Here is a 16,461-nt window from a genome sequence, read left to right as displayed (position 1 = left end):
ATTATATGTCATAAAAGCACACCATGTGGACTATTTCATAAAATTTTTTTTAGCCAAAATATTAAAATTTCGAGAAAACCACAACAGGCCCCAATCGGGTAGATTAACCCTGCCTATAGCTAACACATGGTGATTTACGAATGCATGAACAGGGACAATGATAATCAACCAATTTTTCCAATTGATTTTTCTGATGTCAGCCACTGCAGCAGACTGCGGGGTTAGGGGCCGGATTCTGGGAGGCTTTCCCAGGCCTGAAAGGGATATGTTACACAAAGGAGCAGAATATATAACGACAATGAAACAATGGTCAACAGCCGCCAATCATCCTGGCTAGTCATAATACACAAACTCCTCCAGGATACAGACATGCCTCCGAACTCATTCCGTCTTCATATCAAAGAAACCAGTTGAAGTTTCCGATTTCGTTCCCTTTTTTTATTGGATATTTTACATTAAACAGGAGATTATATCATACTACTATGACTTTGTGATCGTTACCCATTAAGGAAACATGGCTAACACATTTGTACGAATGTGAAATCTGTATTGATTAGTCAGAGCGGAGATCTGCTGTAACGTCAAATGAAAAGTGATACAACATGTCAACTAGATATGACACAACAGCGACGGATAATCAATTGCAATTTAATCCGACTTCATCATCAGGCGACTAATTAAAAGCTTAAACTATATCCATATTTATCCTGTAATAAGCCCAGGGACCATTACAACCTGTAAATGAAGGAGATGGACAGAGAAATCTATAATCAGGGGCTTATTGCTGGATAAATACGGTATGACAAATATATATAAGCTAGAACGCAGGAATTTTAATTGAGTTATAAAAATGGATTCAATTTCACTGATATAAATAATTCTTCAAGCATAAATAGCTACCAGGACAAAAGGCTTTCAGAAAATATATTCGTAAATAGACACTTATCGACTAACAATTCTATCAATCATAATATAGCTTGACATATTATTAAAGCTTAGGTTTTCATCAGGAGAGACAGAAAGGTGGAGGAATGTAGAAAGAGGAAGGAAGGAAGGAAGAAATGAGGAAGACAATTATGAAGGACATTACATAGGAAATGAAGAGTTAGGGATAAGGGTTAAGGAGTTAACTCTTTACGTACTCATTCAAATTTCGCGGTCGCTACCGGAAGTGAATGCTGGGTAGGTCCTTTGTGTATTGGAGCATATGGCTATCACATCAGACGTCGATAAAACGATCTTTTACTGATCTTTTACTGTTGTATAATGCTTAATATTAAATGAAGTTTATCATATGGAACAAGTACTGAGTACGGAAACTCTTTTACCCAAATTTTCCTTTAAAATACGGCGAAATCACCAGGCAGAATCGCGGGAAATGACATGTTGATCGGCACATGTGTCACACGTGTGTAAGAAATCACGCAGTTAAAACATCGTTTTTTCGGTGTGTAAAAATATTTTACGTATTTCTTACTTATTTTGATGATAAACGTTACTCAATTATATATATATTATCGTTTTTAATTGTTTTATTGTGTTTAAAACCTCAACAATCTCGCAGAAAACGAAAGTAAATTTGAGGCCGCCATTTTGTAGCTATGTAAACAACTCGGCATGAACCGGCGGAATTCTTTGAAATAGACAATCTTAACGAATGAATATGCTTCTGGTACGTAAAATATACCATCAATACAATATTTACATCGCTTTTTATTTCTTAAAAACATCATTTCCGTGTCAATTCCTTCGTATGACTATGCTAAACCAGCAAGTAATATCAACATCTTTCGCGATGTTTTATGACGATTTGAGTCGTCACAAAGGATGGAAGGCATGTTAATTGTGACGTGTGTAGTCGTCATGAAGGATACAAGAGCACGTTTTTGTGACGTCTGTAGTCGTCGTGAGTACGGAAAGAGTTAAGGAGTTAAAGGTTAAGGAGTTATAATGTGCTAAGGAGTTATGGGTTAAGGGTAAAGAAGTTAAAGGTCAAGGAGTTAAGGAGTTATAGGTTAAGGGTTAAGGAGTTAAAGGTTAATGAGTTATGGGTTAAGGACAAAGGGTTAAAAATAAGGGTCATGTGACTGTCACAGATGTCAGAGGGAGATGGAAAGATAAGGGAAGGATGGAAATAAGGATAGAGTGAGAGGCATAGGAAAGAAGCAAAGGTTTTGGTGTACAGGGGTCACATTAGGGGGAGATACCGAGATGAAGCTAGGAAGTTATAGTGATGCTGCCTAGGGTTAATACACCTGGGAATTGGAAAGATTGATGAAGATACCTCTTGATGCTCATTCCAAATCTGTCTAGATACCAGAGGTGGAATGTTGCAGTGGAGCATCACTTAAGATTGTGGACTCAAGCTATAAGTGTACGCTGGGGAAATTTTGAAGGCCATGGGGACCTCAAGGGCTTGCTGACTCGAACTGTATCTGTGATGTTTGTGCGTGTGTATGTGAACATACTGCACAATCAAGTCATTGGGTAATCAGGCTGGTTAAAAAGTCCTTAGCTAGGGTACAAAAACCCGGCCTAAACTCCACAGACACGATAAAGGCTAATAGAATGGTACCACAAGCCTATGTGATGGAGTGGGTTGTTTATGTATATATATCTGATGCATGTGTAGATGTACACCAGTGTGTGGCACTAGCAACAGTGACAGGGATCTACACACACTGCAACAATTACATTGGAATGTCAGACATCTACACCACTGCTTGTGAACCTAGGGGTGTTGATCCCAGGGGACGGGTTACTACTGTAAACCTAGGGGTGTTGATCCCAGGGGAAGGGTTACTACTGTAAACCTAGGGGTGCTGATCCCAGGGGAGGGGTTACTACTGTAAACCTAGGGGTGTTGATCCCAGGGGAGGGGACATCTCACACCACTGTAAACCTAGGGGTGCTGATCCCAGGGGAGGGGTTACCACTGTAAACCTAGGGGTGCTGATCCCAGGGGAGGGGTTACTACTGGTGGACCTAGGGGTGTTGATCCCAGGGGAGGGGTTACTACTGTAAACCTAGGGGTGCTTATCCCAGGGGAGGGGTTACTACTGTGAACCTAGGGGTGCTGATCCCAGGGGAGGGGTTACTACTGTAAACCTAGGGGTGTTGATCCCAGGGGACGGGTTACTACTGTAAACCTAGGGGTGCTGATCCCATGGGAGGTGCTACTACTGTAAACCTAGGGGTGTTGATCCCAGGGGAGGGGACATCTCCTCACACCACTGTGAACCTAGGGGTGTTGATCCCAGGGGAGGGGACATCTCACACCACTGTGAACCTAGGGGTGTTGATCCCAGGGGAGGGGTTACTACTGTAAACCTAGGGGTGCTGATCCCAGGGGAGGGGTTACTACTGTAAACCTAGGGGTGTTGATCCCAGGGGAGGGGTTACTACTGTAAATCTAGGGGTGTTGATCCCAGGGGATGGGTTACTACTGTAAACCTAGGGGTGTTGATCCCAGGGGAGGGGTTACTACTGTAAACCTAGGGGTGCTGATCCCAGGGGAGGGGTTACTACTGTAAACCTAGGGGTGCTTATCCCAGGGGAGGGGACATCTCACACCACTGTGAACCTAGGGGTTCTGATCCCAGGGGAGGGGTTACTACTGTAAACCTAGGGGTGTTGATCCCAGGGGAGGGGCTACTACTGTAAACCTAGGGGTGTTGATCCCGGGGAGGGGTTACTACTGTGACCCTAGGGGTGCTGATCCCAGGGGAGGGGTTACTACTGTGAACCTAGGGGTGCTGATCCCAGGGGAGGGGTTATACTGTGAACCTAGGGGTGTTGATCCCAGGGGAGGGGACATCTCCCCTCACACCACTGTTAACCTAGGGGTTCTGATCCCAGGGGAGGGGTTACTACTGTAAACCTAGGGGTGTTGATCCCAGGGGAGGGGCTACTACTGTAAACCTAGGGGTGTTGATCCCGGGGAGGGGTTACTACTGTAAACCTAGGGGTGTTGATCCCAGGGGACGGGTTACTACTGTAAACCTAGGGGTGTTGATCCCAGGGGAGGGGACATCTCCTCACACCACTGTGAACCTAGGGGTGTTGATCCCAGGGGAGGGGACATCTCACACCACTGTGAACCTAGGGGTGTTGATCCCAGGGGAGGGGTTACCACTGTAAACCTAGGGGTGCTGATCCCAGGGGAGGGGTTACTACTGGTGGACCTAGGGGTGTTGATCCCAGGGGAGGGGTTACTACTGTAAACCTAGGGGTGCTTATCCCAGGGGAGGGGTTACTACTGTGAACCTAGGGGTGCTGATCCCAGGGGAGGGGTTACTACTGTAAACCTAGGGGTGTTGATCCCAGGGGACGGGTTACTACTGTAAACCTAGGGGTGCTGATCCCAGGGGAGGGGTTACTACTGGTGAACCTAGGGGTGCTGATCCCAGGGGAGGGGTTACTGCTGGTGAACCTAGGGGTGCTGATCCCAGGGGAGGGGTTACTGCTGGTGAACCTAGGGGTGCTGATCCCAGGGGAGGGGTTACTGCTGGTGAACCTAGGGGTGTTGATCCCAGGGGAGGGGTTACTACTGTAAACCTAGGGGTGCTGATCCCAGGGGAGGGGTTACTACTGTAAACCTAGGGGTGCTGATCCCATGGGAGGTGCTACTACTGTAAACCTAGGGGTGTTGATCCCAGGGGAGGGGACATCTCCTCACACCACTGTGAACCTAGGGGTGTTGATCCCAGGGGAGGGGACATCTCACACCACTGTGAACCTAGGGGTGTTGATCCCAGGGGAGGGGTTACTACTGTAAACCTAGGGGTGCTGATCCCAGGGGAGGGGTTACTACTGTAAACCTAGGGGTGTTGATCCCAGGGGAGGGGTTACTACTGTAAATCTAGGGGTGTTGATCCCAGGGGAGGGGTTACTACTGTAAACCTAGGGGTGTTGATCCCAGGGGAGGGGTTACTACTGTAAACCTAGGGGTGCTGATCCCAGGGGAGGGGTTACTACTGTAAACCTAGGGGTGCTTATCCCAGGGGAGGGGACATCTCACACCACTGTGAACCTAGGGGTTCTGATCCCAGGGGAGGGGTTACTACTGTAAACCTAGGGGTGTTGATCCCAGGGGAGGGGCTACTACTGTAAACCTAGGGGTGTTGATCCTGGGGAGGGGTTACTACTGTGACCCTAGGGGTGCTGATCCCAGGGGAGGGGTTACTACTGTGAACCTAGGGGTGCTGATCCCAGGGGAGGGGTTATACTGTGAACCTAGGGGTGTTGATCCCAGGGGAGGGGACATCTCCCCTCACACCACTGTTAACCTAGGGGTGCTGATCCCAGGGGAGGGGACATCTCCCTTTACACCACTGTAAACCTAGGGTGCTGATCCCAGGGGAGGGGTTACTACTGTAAACCTAGGGGTGCTGATCCCAGGGGAGGGGTTACTACTGTAAACCTAGGGGTGTTGATCCCAGGGGAGGGGTTATTACTGTAAACCTAGGGGTGCTGATCCCAGGGGAGGGGACATCTCCCCTCACACCACTGTAAACCAAGGGGTGTTGATCCCAGGGGAGGGGTTACTACTGGTGTACCTAGGGGTGCTGATCCGAGAAGAGGGGACATGTACATCTCCCCTCACACAACAGCAGGGAAACCTAGATGGTGCTGTTCCCAGTGAACGGGGCCCCATCTCCTAGGTGAAACTGACCAAAATACATGGTATTCAACAAATAAGATACGTTATATTCATGTTTATATCACCACCTCACCATATCCACACCTAAACATACATATCAAAATTTAAAGGCTTGCCTTTCGACCAGGTCAAAGAAGATTAATATAATTCTCCTCTAACTTTCATGTAAAATGTAGATGTATTTAGATCCTCAGCACAGCAATGGTTGGTGACAACATCAGGAAGAAGACAGAAAAGTTACAAACTGATTTGGTCCCATCAGCAAAAAGATAATAAGCAAAACCAAGGAAAGGCCATTAAGTTCATTTCAATTATAACTGACTTGTTGAATGGGCCCACAACAATACTAGTTCCCATTCAAACAAACAATGTATCTGTGAGGCTGGATACAAACATGTTGACTTCCTATTGACCCTCCAGCTCACATGCAACAAATACCAAGAATTTCTTTATCTGCAAAACAGAATCTTATCTTCCACAATCACCATCAGACCTCCCCCAACCTAGTTGGGTTTGGTGCTACATGATTCAGAAAGTTGTTGCTGCGCAGTGTCATAACTCATCAAACTGGACAGGTATTGTAGGTACTGTAACATCAATTAATGTTAACACGGATACCTGTACACCTCAGGTTCTGTAGAGTCAAGGCTGGTTATATATACATCTTAGGTCTTCTGGTAGATATAACATATTCATACAGCAATAAGTCCATGTCTGGCAATAAGCTCATGTCTGGTAATTAGTCCATCTCTTGTAATAATAATGTCTGGCAATAATTTAAGTCCATGTCTGGTAATAAGCCTATGTCTAACAACAAGTCAATGTCTGGCAATAAGTGTAATAAGTCCATTTCTGGTAATAAGTCCATGACTGGTGATCAGTCCATGCCTGGTAATAAGCTAATGTCAAGCAACAAGTCAATGTCTGGCAATAAGTCAATGTCTGGTAATAAGTGTAATAAGTCCATGTCTGGTAATAAGTCCATGATTGGTGATCAGTCCATGCCTGGTAATAAGCTAATGTCTGGTATTAAGTAAATGTCTGGCAATAAGCTCATGTCTGGTAATAGTCCATGTCTGGTAATAAGTCCATGTCTGCTAATAAGTCCATGTCTGCTAGTAAGTCTATCTCTGGTAATAAGTCCATGTCTGGTAATAAGTCCATGTCTGGTAATAAGTCCATGTCTGGTAATAAGTCCATGTCTGGTAATAAGTCCATGTCTGGTAATAAGCCCATGTCTGGTAATAAGTCATTGTCTGGTAATAAGCCCATGTCTGGTAATAAGTCCATGTCTGGTAATAAACCCATGTCTGGTAATAAGTCAATGTCTGGTAATAAGCCCATGTCTGGTAATAAGTCCATGTCTGGTAATAAGTCCATGTCTGTTAGTAAGTCTATCTCTGGTAATAAGTCCATGTCTGGTAATAAGTCCATGTCTGGTAATAAGCCCATGTCTGGTAATAAGCCCATGTCTGGTAATAAGTCTATGTCTGGCAATAAGTCCATGTCAGGTAATAATTTAAGTCCATGTCTGGTAATAAGTCCATGTCTAGTAACAAGCTTATGTTTTGGTAATAAGCCATCATCCATGTCATTACATTTCAACAGAAATTGGAATGCAGTGATATATGCTACTACGCTTTTCTAAAACAAGTCATGCCTGGTAATAAGCCCACCAATGTTGTTAGTTCAGTAGAGACTGGATCACATGTTTAAACACTTTTCTGCAATAAGCCATGTCTGGTAATAAGCCATGTTATTAATTCAGTAGAAACTGGAACATAATTATAATAAGCCCACCCCCTTTTCAAGTCAAAGTGTATAGGTTCCCTGGCTTCCTGGGTTCATTGCAGGATAAACACGGTACGTTTTACCTTTCAAGAACAATGGATACAACAGTTACATTTGTCTACGTCCATTATTACAAAGTTCTTAATCTGATGTCTAATTTAACAGTGTAAACCCTCCATCATCATTGTACTACATATATATATACAAAGACACCTGTCAGGGGACAGACATTTTAAGAGAAAGCTCGAAAGGTGATTAATTTTTCCCTCCGTTTACTTAGAGCGGTAATCTATTGGGTCGTAATATGATTGACACAGGTAGTACTTTGAGATAGCCGGCTATACTAGAGAGGAAGCTGTGTTTACACATGCATGTCTGAATACTGATAACACCACGATTACTGTTGACATATCCCGATAGATTGATAGGGCTATCCATTGTTCTACGATCACCGTGGTTACATCAGCAGGCCTACGATCTCCGTGGTTACATCAGCAGGCCGGCTCTGGTTTCTTACTTGCAATGTAAATTAAGAATTTATGCAATACATACCCAACATGACATAATCATCCTGCATTGAAGCCATTTGAAGTCTTTATTACTAGTAAACTTTCATTGAAGCCATTTGAAGTAATTCTTACTGATAAATTTTCATTTCAGCCATTTGAATTCTTTATTACTAATCAACTTTTATTGAAGGAATTTGAAGTCTTTATGATCAATAAATTTTCATTTTAAGTCATTTGACGCATTCGTTTGTAAATTCTTCTGTATCTTAAAAATAAATCAGGCTTAATTGAAAAAGGTATGGTTCCCCTTAAGTAAAAATATGACCTTTTAACATGCTCTATGCGACACTGAAATTAATCCTACCGGGTATATATAAATGTTTGACATCATTGACATATTGACAATCAAGAGTTTAAAAATTTGCCATCACACTGCTCCCAAAAGTCAAAGAAAAAAAATGTATTGAGCATTTCTGTCTTGCAATAAACATAGGTAAGCAAAGGCAATTAAGCTTTTTGCCAAAAAACTACCGTAACCAACATTGCTCAATTTTATAGTTTTCATTTCAGTATTATGAGACAGTATATATGAATAACTCGTTATTTGATGTTTAATGTTGCTGCATTGATTAGGTGTGACATCTGAGGATGAAATAATTGCAAAATAATGATACAAATGATAAATGTCTTCATCATGAAAAGTCAAACTAACGTCCATGTACAGAAATAAACACTATGATGATGATGACAGTACTAGATACATTACCAACAATGTCGTGGATTCTCCTATATGTGTCGTGAGAATTTCATTAATTCGGTCACCTTATAGCAATCAATTTCCTTCGAAAACAATTCCAATCCAATTTCCTGGTGCCGAAGATCTCTCATCCAATGAAATATTTATGAGTACAGTTTTGATTGATTCAAAATCACACAATCTAAATAAAAGCTTGTGGTGCTACAATGACGAATCACAAATTTTTTATGTTTTATATTGATAACTTCCTAAAATATGAATATTTATTTCATTCATCAAACTCAACTTCTAAATAAATATATATATCACGCTGCCAGAAAAGCCATCTTGGTGTGGCAATAAATCGTAGCCAATGCATTAGCATACTCATGTGAGAGCCACAGGCTTCGACACAAGTGTAAAAACATTCGCTGAGGTGTATCTATGCTTGTCCCCAATACAATTTACATACAATTTCAGGTTTATACGGTTTTAAATAAATATGACCTATTTTACGATTTTAATTTAACTTATCACCGGTTACATTATATCGAGGTTTCTATAAAGTCATGACTAACAAGATATATCTATATCTAATAATTACAAGTTTACGGCCTATATACTGACAATGTCTTATTATTCTGCCCTCGGGTCAAAATCTACATTAGAATGAATAAAAGACTTTCTGTGAAATATCTGTATTTCTTAAACGAGACTGTGTACTTTTACAGAAGATCAGATATTTTACAAAACTGAAAATGTGTACAAGTTTCATGTTGTAGTCATAAAATTTATTTTGAGGAAAATTCAAATTTAGACCTATGAGATCAATATTTTCTTAAATGGATTCCCATTCTCTTGGCTAGGGGCCACAATAGCTCAGTCGGTTAGAGCATCAGCCACGAAACCTCAGGTGAAGGTCGATTTGGATGGTTCGACACGCCCTACCCATGTCGGTTTGTGTTTCACGGGAAACTGAGAAACGTACCATGGTTGTGTCCTTGGGCATGACAGTTTAGCTCTGGATGGCATGCGACAAGCCTTCCATATGTTGTTCAGTGAGGTAGTCACCAACTACTACAAGAAAACCTCTGTTCAAAGAGTCATAAACCCAGCAAACAAACAAACAAGCAAACAACCTCAAGTACGATTTTTTCATCAGTTCACTTGAAACTGAATAGTAATCCTTTCTCATAATTTACCAACAAATTATACCTTTATTCCAGGCCTAAGCATGAAAAACTAAACAAATGTCAACTACAGACAAGAATTTAGTACAATAATTACACATCAATATATTTTGCATTTCTTGATGCCATTTTTTTTTTTTCATGATGTGCATCAAGAGTGCTGAAGAGATTTCAGAATTTGTAACTGTATTATGATTAAAATTGAACAATACTGATTTACAATGTATAGATCATTTTGATGTATCATACAAGCCCCTATCAAAGCTCTATTTTGAATACGCTGATCGAGGTTATTATCTAGTCCTACTCTATCATTATATCCAGCCTTTTGTATAATCTCAGTCCCCATTTTCTACAGCCCCAGATCTATATACAATCTTATAATTTACATTTTCATTGAAGGTATGATGATGTAAAACTGGAAAGTAATTTTCACAAAGTATATAATTACGTGTAATTTAAAAGTGTCCAGCTGAGCTTTATCACTTATCTACTGTTTACTCCAACTGGGAAATAAATCAGCTAAAGATCCATCACATACACAATGTGTGGGAGAAGTGATTTCTTTCCTCTGTTGGTTAATCATTGCCTTATCAACAGCCAGGTCACTTACATGGGGTCTCATTGTTGTAGCTGGTGGCTACATCACACAATATATATGTGAGGCCTATCAACTTTTGGTGTAACTGAGATGGGTATCCTTGTTGTAGCTGGTGGCTACCTCGCATAATATATAAGAGGCCCATCAACTTTTGGAGTTACTGAGGTGGGGGTCTCCTTGTTGTAGCTGGTGGCTACCTCACACAGTATATGTGGGACCCATTAAAAACTAGGGTAATTCAAGTTGGGGTCAACTTTGTAGTAGCTGTTGGCTAGCATCATACGAGAGGCCCACTGTAAGTTATTCAGATGTTTTTCCAAAGATCACAACCACAAAAGCACAAAACTGTCTGTCACATATTGCATCTGGAGGAACTCAATCTATCCCAGGTAATGATTGAACCAGACACCTAAGATATACACAGGGGGTTAGATATTAGGGGTATGCTGTACATGCATCATGCTTTTGGGATATTGGACATTAGGGGTTTGTTGTATCAAGTCTTTGAGATATTGGACATTAGGGGTTCGTTGTATCAAGTCTTTGGGATATTGGACATTAGGGGTTCGTTGTATCAAGTCTTTGGGATATTGGACATTAGGGGTTCGCTGTATCAAGTCTTTGGGATACTGGACATTAGGGGTTCGTTGTATCAAGTCTTTGGGATATTGGACATTAGGGGTTCGTTGTATCGCGCCTTAAAGATGTTTGATGTCTATCGGGGCTGACTCAGCTCTCAGGGTTCCCTAAAAAATTTCTAAGAAAAATCAACGTTTTTGAAGACATTTTCATCAAGCGAACTTTTGTTTTAATTATCTATCAAATAATATTGTACAAGTTTACTTAACATCATCGATATACCTATGATCTTTAATCTTTCATATTTTACCAAACTTGTAATATTAAAATAAATAATTATCTGTAAATGACCTTAATTGATGCACTGACACGACAACAAACGTTTTTCCTGTCAAGTCATTATAACGTCACACAGTGAACAAACATCCGCAGAAATACAGACATTGTCTAAATTTACTAGAGGACGCCCTCACAAGTATCCCTGCTGATTACACTTGAGTATGTATCTCACTGATCACAATTAAGCCCTTACTGACCCTATGTAAACTCAATGACATGACTTCCTGAACTACCATAAGAAGATTGAGAGATTTAGCAGTGTTCGGTAAGAAAAACCGCACCATCAATACAAGCACTGAAGTGGTATAGGTTTAGTAGGGCTTAATCCCCCATCAGTCTCAGCCTTATTACACAAAGTCCCTAATCCCCTCTGTCCATTGTCAGCGCTGACCATTAACTGACCAAAACCAAACAAGGCATTGAGTCATTGCCTGTATACTTATCATAAACGAAAACAAACCAATAAAATGCCACCAAGAGCAAAAAGTGTACAATATTGTTGTAATAATCGCCACACCAAACATTTACACACTACATGTATTAGTATCGGTGTATAAAATATGAAAATTTCTCCTTAGTATGTTTGACAATAGGCAGTGATATGTTTAAACGAATGTGTACCTGCCACAAGTATGCAAGTCGGACTCCAGAGTTTTCTTTTTAAGCCCTAATACCAAAACAACACTGTTCAGAAGTCAATGACTTCTAATACCATATTTCATATCTTTCACATTATCATGTAATAAGCCTTGTAGCCTTATCACATAAACTCACAAGAAGAAATTAAGCAACTAATGACCAATGTGAAGCGTACTAGCACCGTCTTAAATGTAGTGTCCAAGATGGTAAAAGATTCCATCTACTTTGAAGAAAGTTTCGTCATGATCCTATCAACACCAAGTTCGAAAATAGTTTGACGAGATGGTAAAAATAAAATAGAATCCAACATGTGTATGAAATGGTATGATGTATGGTAAGTTGAATCAGCTACGCTAAGACAGTGCTAAGTATGTACGATTCATATTAATATTGGTCATTAGTCTGATAGAGGTGACAATGTAGTCATCGAAACGTCGCACTCTTAAATATCATATTGGTTGTGTTATATAACTTCTATCATATTTATACTTTACGAACTTGAAGAAAAATGTTCCAGAATAACATTTGTTACCATTTTGACAGACTGCGATATACACGGGTTATTGCAGAGTAATTATTGTACCTCTTACGCTCTCTAAATTCCAGTCTTTAGTATCTTGTTGCTTATAATACTCCATAATACACTGCTATTGTTTAACACGTAACGCCTCTGTAGAATGTTGCTCATTCATAAAACATGTTATAAAATCTATTGTTCTCAAGTCAGACTTTTTTTTTCTGCGATTAACAAAATCATTGTGTATTATTATATAATTATGCGGCACATTCCTGACCATCCTCAGACAGTGGAATCGTTTTGTTTCTGATTGAATACAATAAATTGTTTGGGAGTGTATGTACGAGACCGCTAACCCTGCAGAACAATTATGAAACATTATACACTTGTCTGGCAAGTATATTAAAGAATTAAAATTATCTTGTCTTCGTGACAACAGCGCCGCGGTTACTAAAATTGTTTTCATTCCGGATCTCCTTATTCTGACACTGTATACAAGTCTGGCGAAAGTGGGGATAATCTATCCGATCATATTTGTCACTGATAATCCTAATTTGAAGGTGTTGTCCACGATATGTATAGAGGCCAACTAACAAGTATATAGAATATCCAAAAGGATTTGTACATAATGACATAATCTGTGTGAGTCTAAAGGTCTCTAAATATCCTGTATCATCCATATTGATTACAGCATAAAAGTACATTTTGTACATGTTATATTCTACTGAAAAGACTTTTTTTTTTATTTTTGTGATCTAGAGGCTTGGGAGACACTGGTAGAAGCCCAGTGTCTCTTATTTTTAATAAAATATTAATTGGAAAATGAAAAATTTGGGAAAATTTATGATGATAAGAAGGAGCTTAATTTTATTTGTACATGTATATATGCACTTCAAACTGAAATCAAAAGAGCCATATTGTAATGTAGTGGCTAATTTTAATAATGGTAATTACCAAGAATGAGGAACACTTTACAGGGTATATAAATATAATATTTGCCTTTAAAGAGTGAAAAATGTAGATATTTGTATTCGGAGCTGTCACCCCCCCCCCCCCCCCCCCCCATATCTGGGGTGCAAACCACTTAACGAGTTTTAGCTGACACCTAATTAATTAACAGGTGTCATATGTTATCAGCTACAGTTTAATTATTGATTATATTATCATGATTTCAGCAGGTGATTTTATAACTAGTCCCAAACCAAACTTGACAAAGAGAAAATTAAGCTGCCAAATTATAAACAACTCCAGATATTGTAGTACTTATCCAACATATACGTAAAGGAGCTATTTTTAGATTTCCCTGGTGATTTGTATAAGCAATTAGCCTAATGTCAGTATAGACAAGGAAACTGTCACTACTCTAAGCTTGTCTTTGCTATGTCTAACAACTCCATCACACACATGTATTCCCAGAGTTCGCTGTACATATACCTCACCCCACCAACGTACATACATCCCACTGCATCTTCAATTCGGATCTTTTATTGATCAGTATATGACTCAGAACTCTCCACGCTGGTCCTAGATAGATAGACCCATCCCCTGGGACTAAAACTCAGTCTTAATTCTTACTTTATCAATACAGCATTTCTGTTTCTTGCTACTTTCTGATCAAAATCCAATTAGTTCGGAAAATATCTATCTACATTTCTTTTACTTATACTCTGACCAATCATAATCATGGCTGATTTGGTTACGACTTTTTATCAAAAATCAAAATTTTGAAAAAAAAAAAAAAAAAATTTTCTTCCTAGCGGTAGCTTGGAATTAAGGATGGTATATTTAAGGTTAATATTTAAAAGTATTTATTCTATCCCATAATATATTTATATACCAAAGATATTTCAGTTATGTACTAATGTATATTTACTAAACAGATAAGAATTTTATGCAGTACTGCGTGCAATACTGCCTTAAAGGCAGTTCTGCAGGAAGTTATAGGAATCCAACGGCCCTTCCCAATTACATTTCATAAAATCCTTTTATGACAGATAATGACTTATTCAATGACATTTTTTATTTCCACAAATTTAACAGCTCTACCAGCTTAAACATGATTATGAAGCACTATTCAAATTATTTAATTAGTACCAAAGAACAAAAAAAAACATTTCTTTTTAGCTATGGGTTGGCCCAGGAAAATTTTAGTGCAAGAAAATGATGACATTTTATGGGTTTCTGTAAAAAAAAATTTTTTATGAATATATGTACAATTAGCAAAACTAGTCACAGTCGCAAAGCTGAATTATGATTGACATTCTCTATAATAAAATTCCCGTCCTATACCAACCCAAATGAACTTACCTCGGAGATTCTTTTGGAAATTCCTTTGGCATGGGACAATCTAACATTACTGGTTTTGTTCATTTTAATTTTCCTTCGACAACATCGCCACCATTTATTTGAGGCGTCGTTATCTATGTCGTCCATGCAGACCTGTATGTCGCCGTACGACATACAGGTGCCGGTGCCGATACAGGTGTTGGCCAGGGTGCCATCCTGGGTGAGGTATACCAGGTGGGTGAGGTTGACACCCCCCTCCTCCTCCTTATCACTTGTCATCATCGTCCCGAAAAATCACCTCCATTGGCCACGTAACACACAATACATCACACCGAACTTTCATCATAAACGTTCATGTATAATCCTGAGATCAGAAAACGAAATATATCCAAAAATACAATTGTAGAAAAAAAAAAATACCACAAACACTTATAATCCTCAGATTTGCATTATAACCCGGATGTTTCAAAATTAGATAATTTTTTTTTGGTTGAAAGGCTACCCAAAGCTTCAGACAAGCCTAGGACACTAATATAACAGCCATTGGTTATGTCTGAATTTGAGATTAATCAATGAATCCCACGAAATTTCCATTACAACCTGTTTACGACCATCCTGTCAGGTAACTGTATTTAACTGATGATCACGACCTTCGTTATCAGTAGTGAACAAGTGTTAATTGGGCGTCGTTTGTCCACCAGCCATTGTCGGGCATGTCCCTCTGAACTGGACAATTATCTGCTCTTCATTGTCTTGGCTGTTAGGTAGTGGAGTTGTAATGTCTCTCTAGCCCTCAGGTCGTGTCACCAAGGGTCCAGTACAACACACTTCCTGCTGGCCCTAACTGGTCAGACCCCAAAACAGGAAATTCATAATTATAATACTACAAGCATATACAACTCCAAACCCCACCTCCAGATGGTTGTCTGAACAAAGATTGATCCTCGGAGAGCTACTTTACAGCATGTGTTTTAGGACACAACGTCAATAGATTCTTTCTATGGATCTTTATGTGAAACATCCACATCTGCTGTTTAATTTTTTTCCTACTGTGACGCTCATGTACTGTGACTTATCCTGACTGACTGGAACGAAGACAACATCCCCGACTCTAATCAGGTACTGGGTAGATATTGGACGAGATAATATGCTTAGTTGACCGTCATCTGTCATTCACAAGCCCGATACATCAACGAGAAGATGGAGAGGTACCTAACACACACATACCTTATCCATTACAATAGCTTGTAACACCCGGTCTGTTTATCATCCCAGAAAATGTGTCCCACTGTTCAACTGTCATCCACTCTGCCTGAGTGTGTGTGTATAGTCAAGCCATTTGATAATTCCTTGTTGTGTGCACTTAGACAAAACATTTCTACTATAGGTGTACTGAGCGTAGTACAATCTCCGGCCCGATTGATTTACCTGGTTAAATCCCAGTACTACATAATATGCCACGCACAATACAATTCATTCACCAAAACAGGAAAAACGTCACCAATCATACATGTCGAGCACAAACGCCTGGTTTCCATACAACACCTGTATATCACAGCTTCAAACCAATTCATCCATTAAATACTAGTTTTATAGGTATATAGCCTTATTT

The 16,461-nt window shown here is 40.0% G+C and overlaps 1 protein-coding gene across 1 annotated transcript in view; it reads right to left on the bottom strand.

Annotated features, from left to right (window-relative positions):
* LOC117326351 (focal adhesion kinase 1-like) overlaps nt 1-16,204 on the bottom strand; it is a 90,621-nt gene extending 74,417 nt beyond the window's left edge. The window contains 1 exon segment of the mRNA XM_033883061.1: nt 14,871-16,204. Within this exon segment, the coding sequence (XP_033738952.1) occupies nt 14,871-15,131 (261 nt within the window). The 5' untranslated portion in view covers nt 15,132-16,204.
* Between the last annotated feature and the right edge of the window lie 257 nt (nt 16,205-16,461).

Source organism: Pecten maximus, chromosome 4 (genome assembly GCF_902652985.1).
Source record: "Pecten maximus chromosome 4, xPecMax1.1, whole genome shotgun sequence".
Lineage (NCBI taxonomy): Eukaryota > Metazoa > Mollusca > Bivalvia > Pectinida > Pectinidae > Pecten > Pecten maximus.
This window is presented reverse-complemented; position numbering and strand designations above follow the sequence as displayed.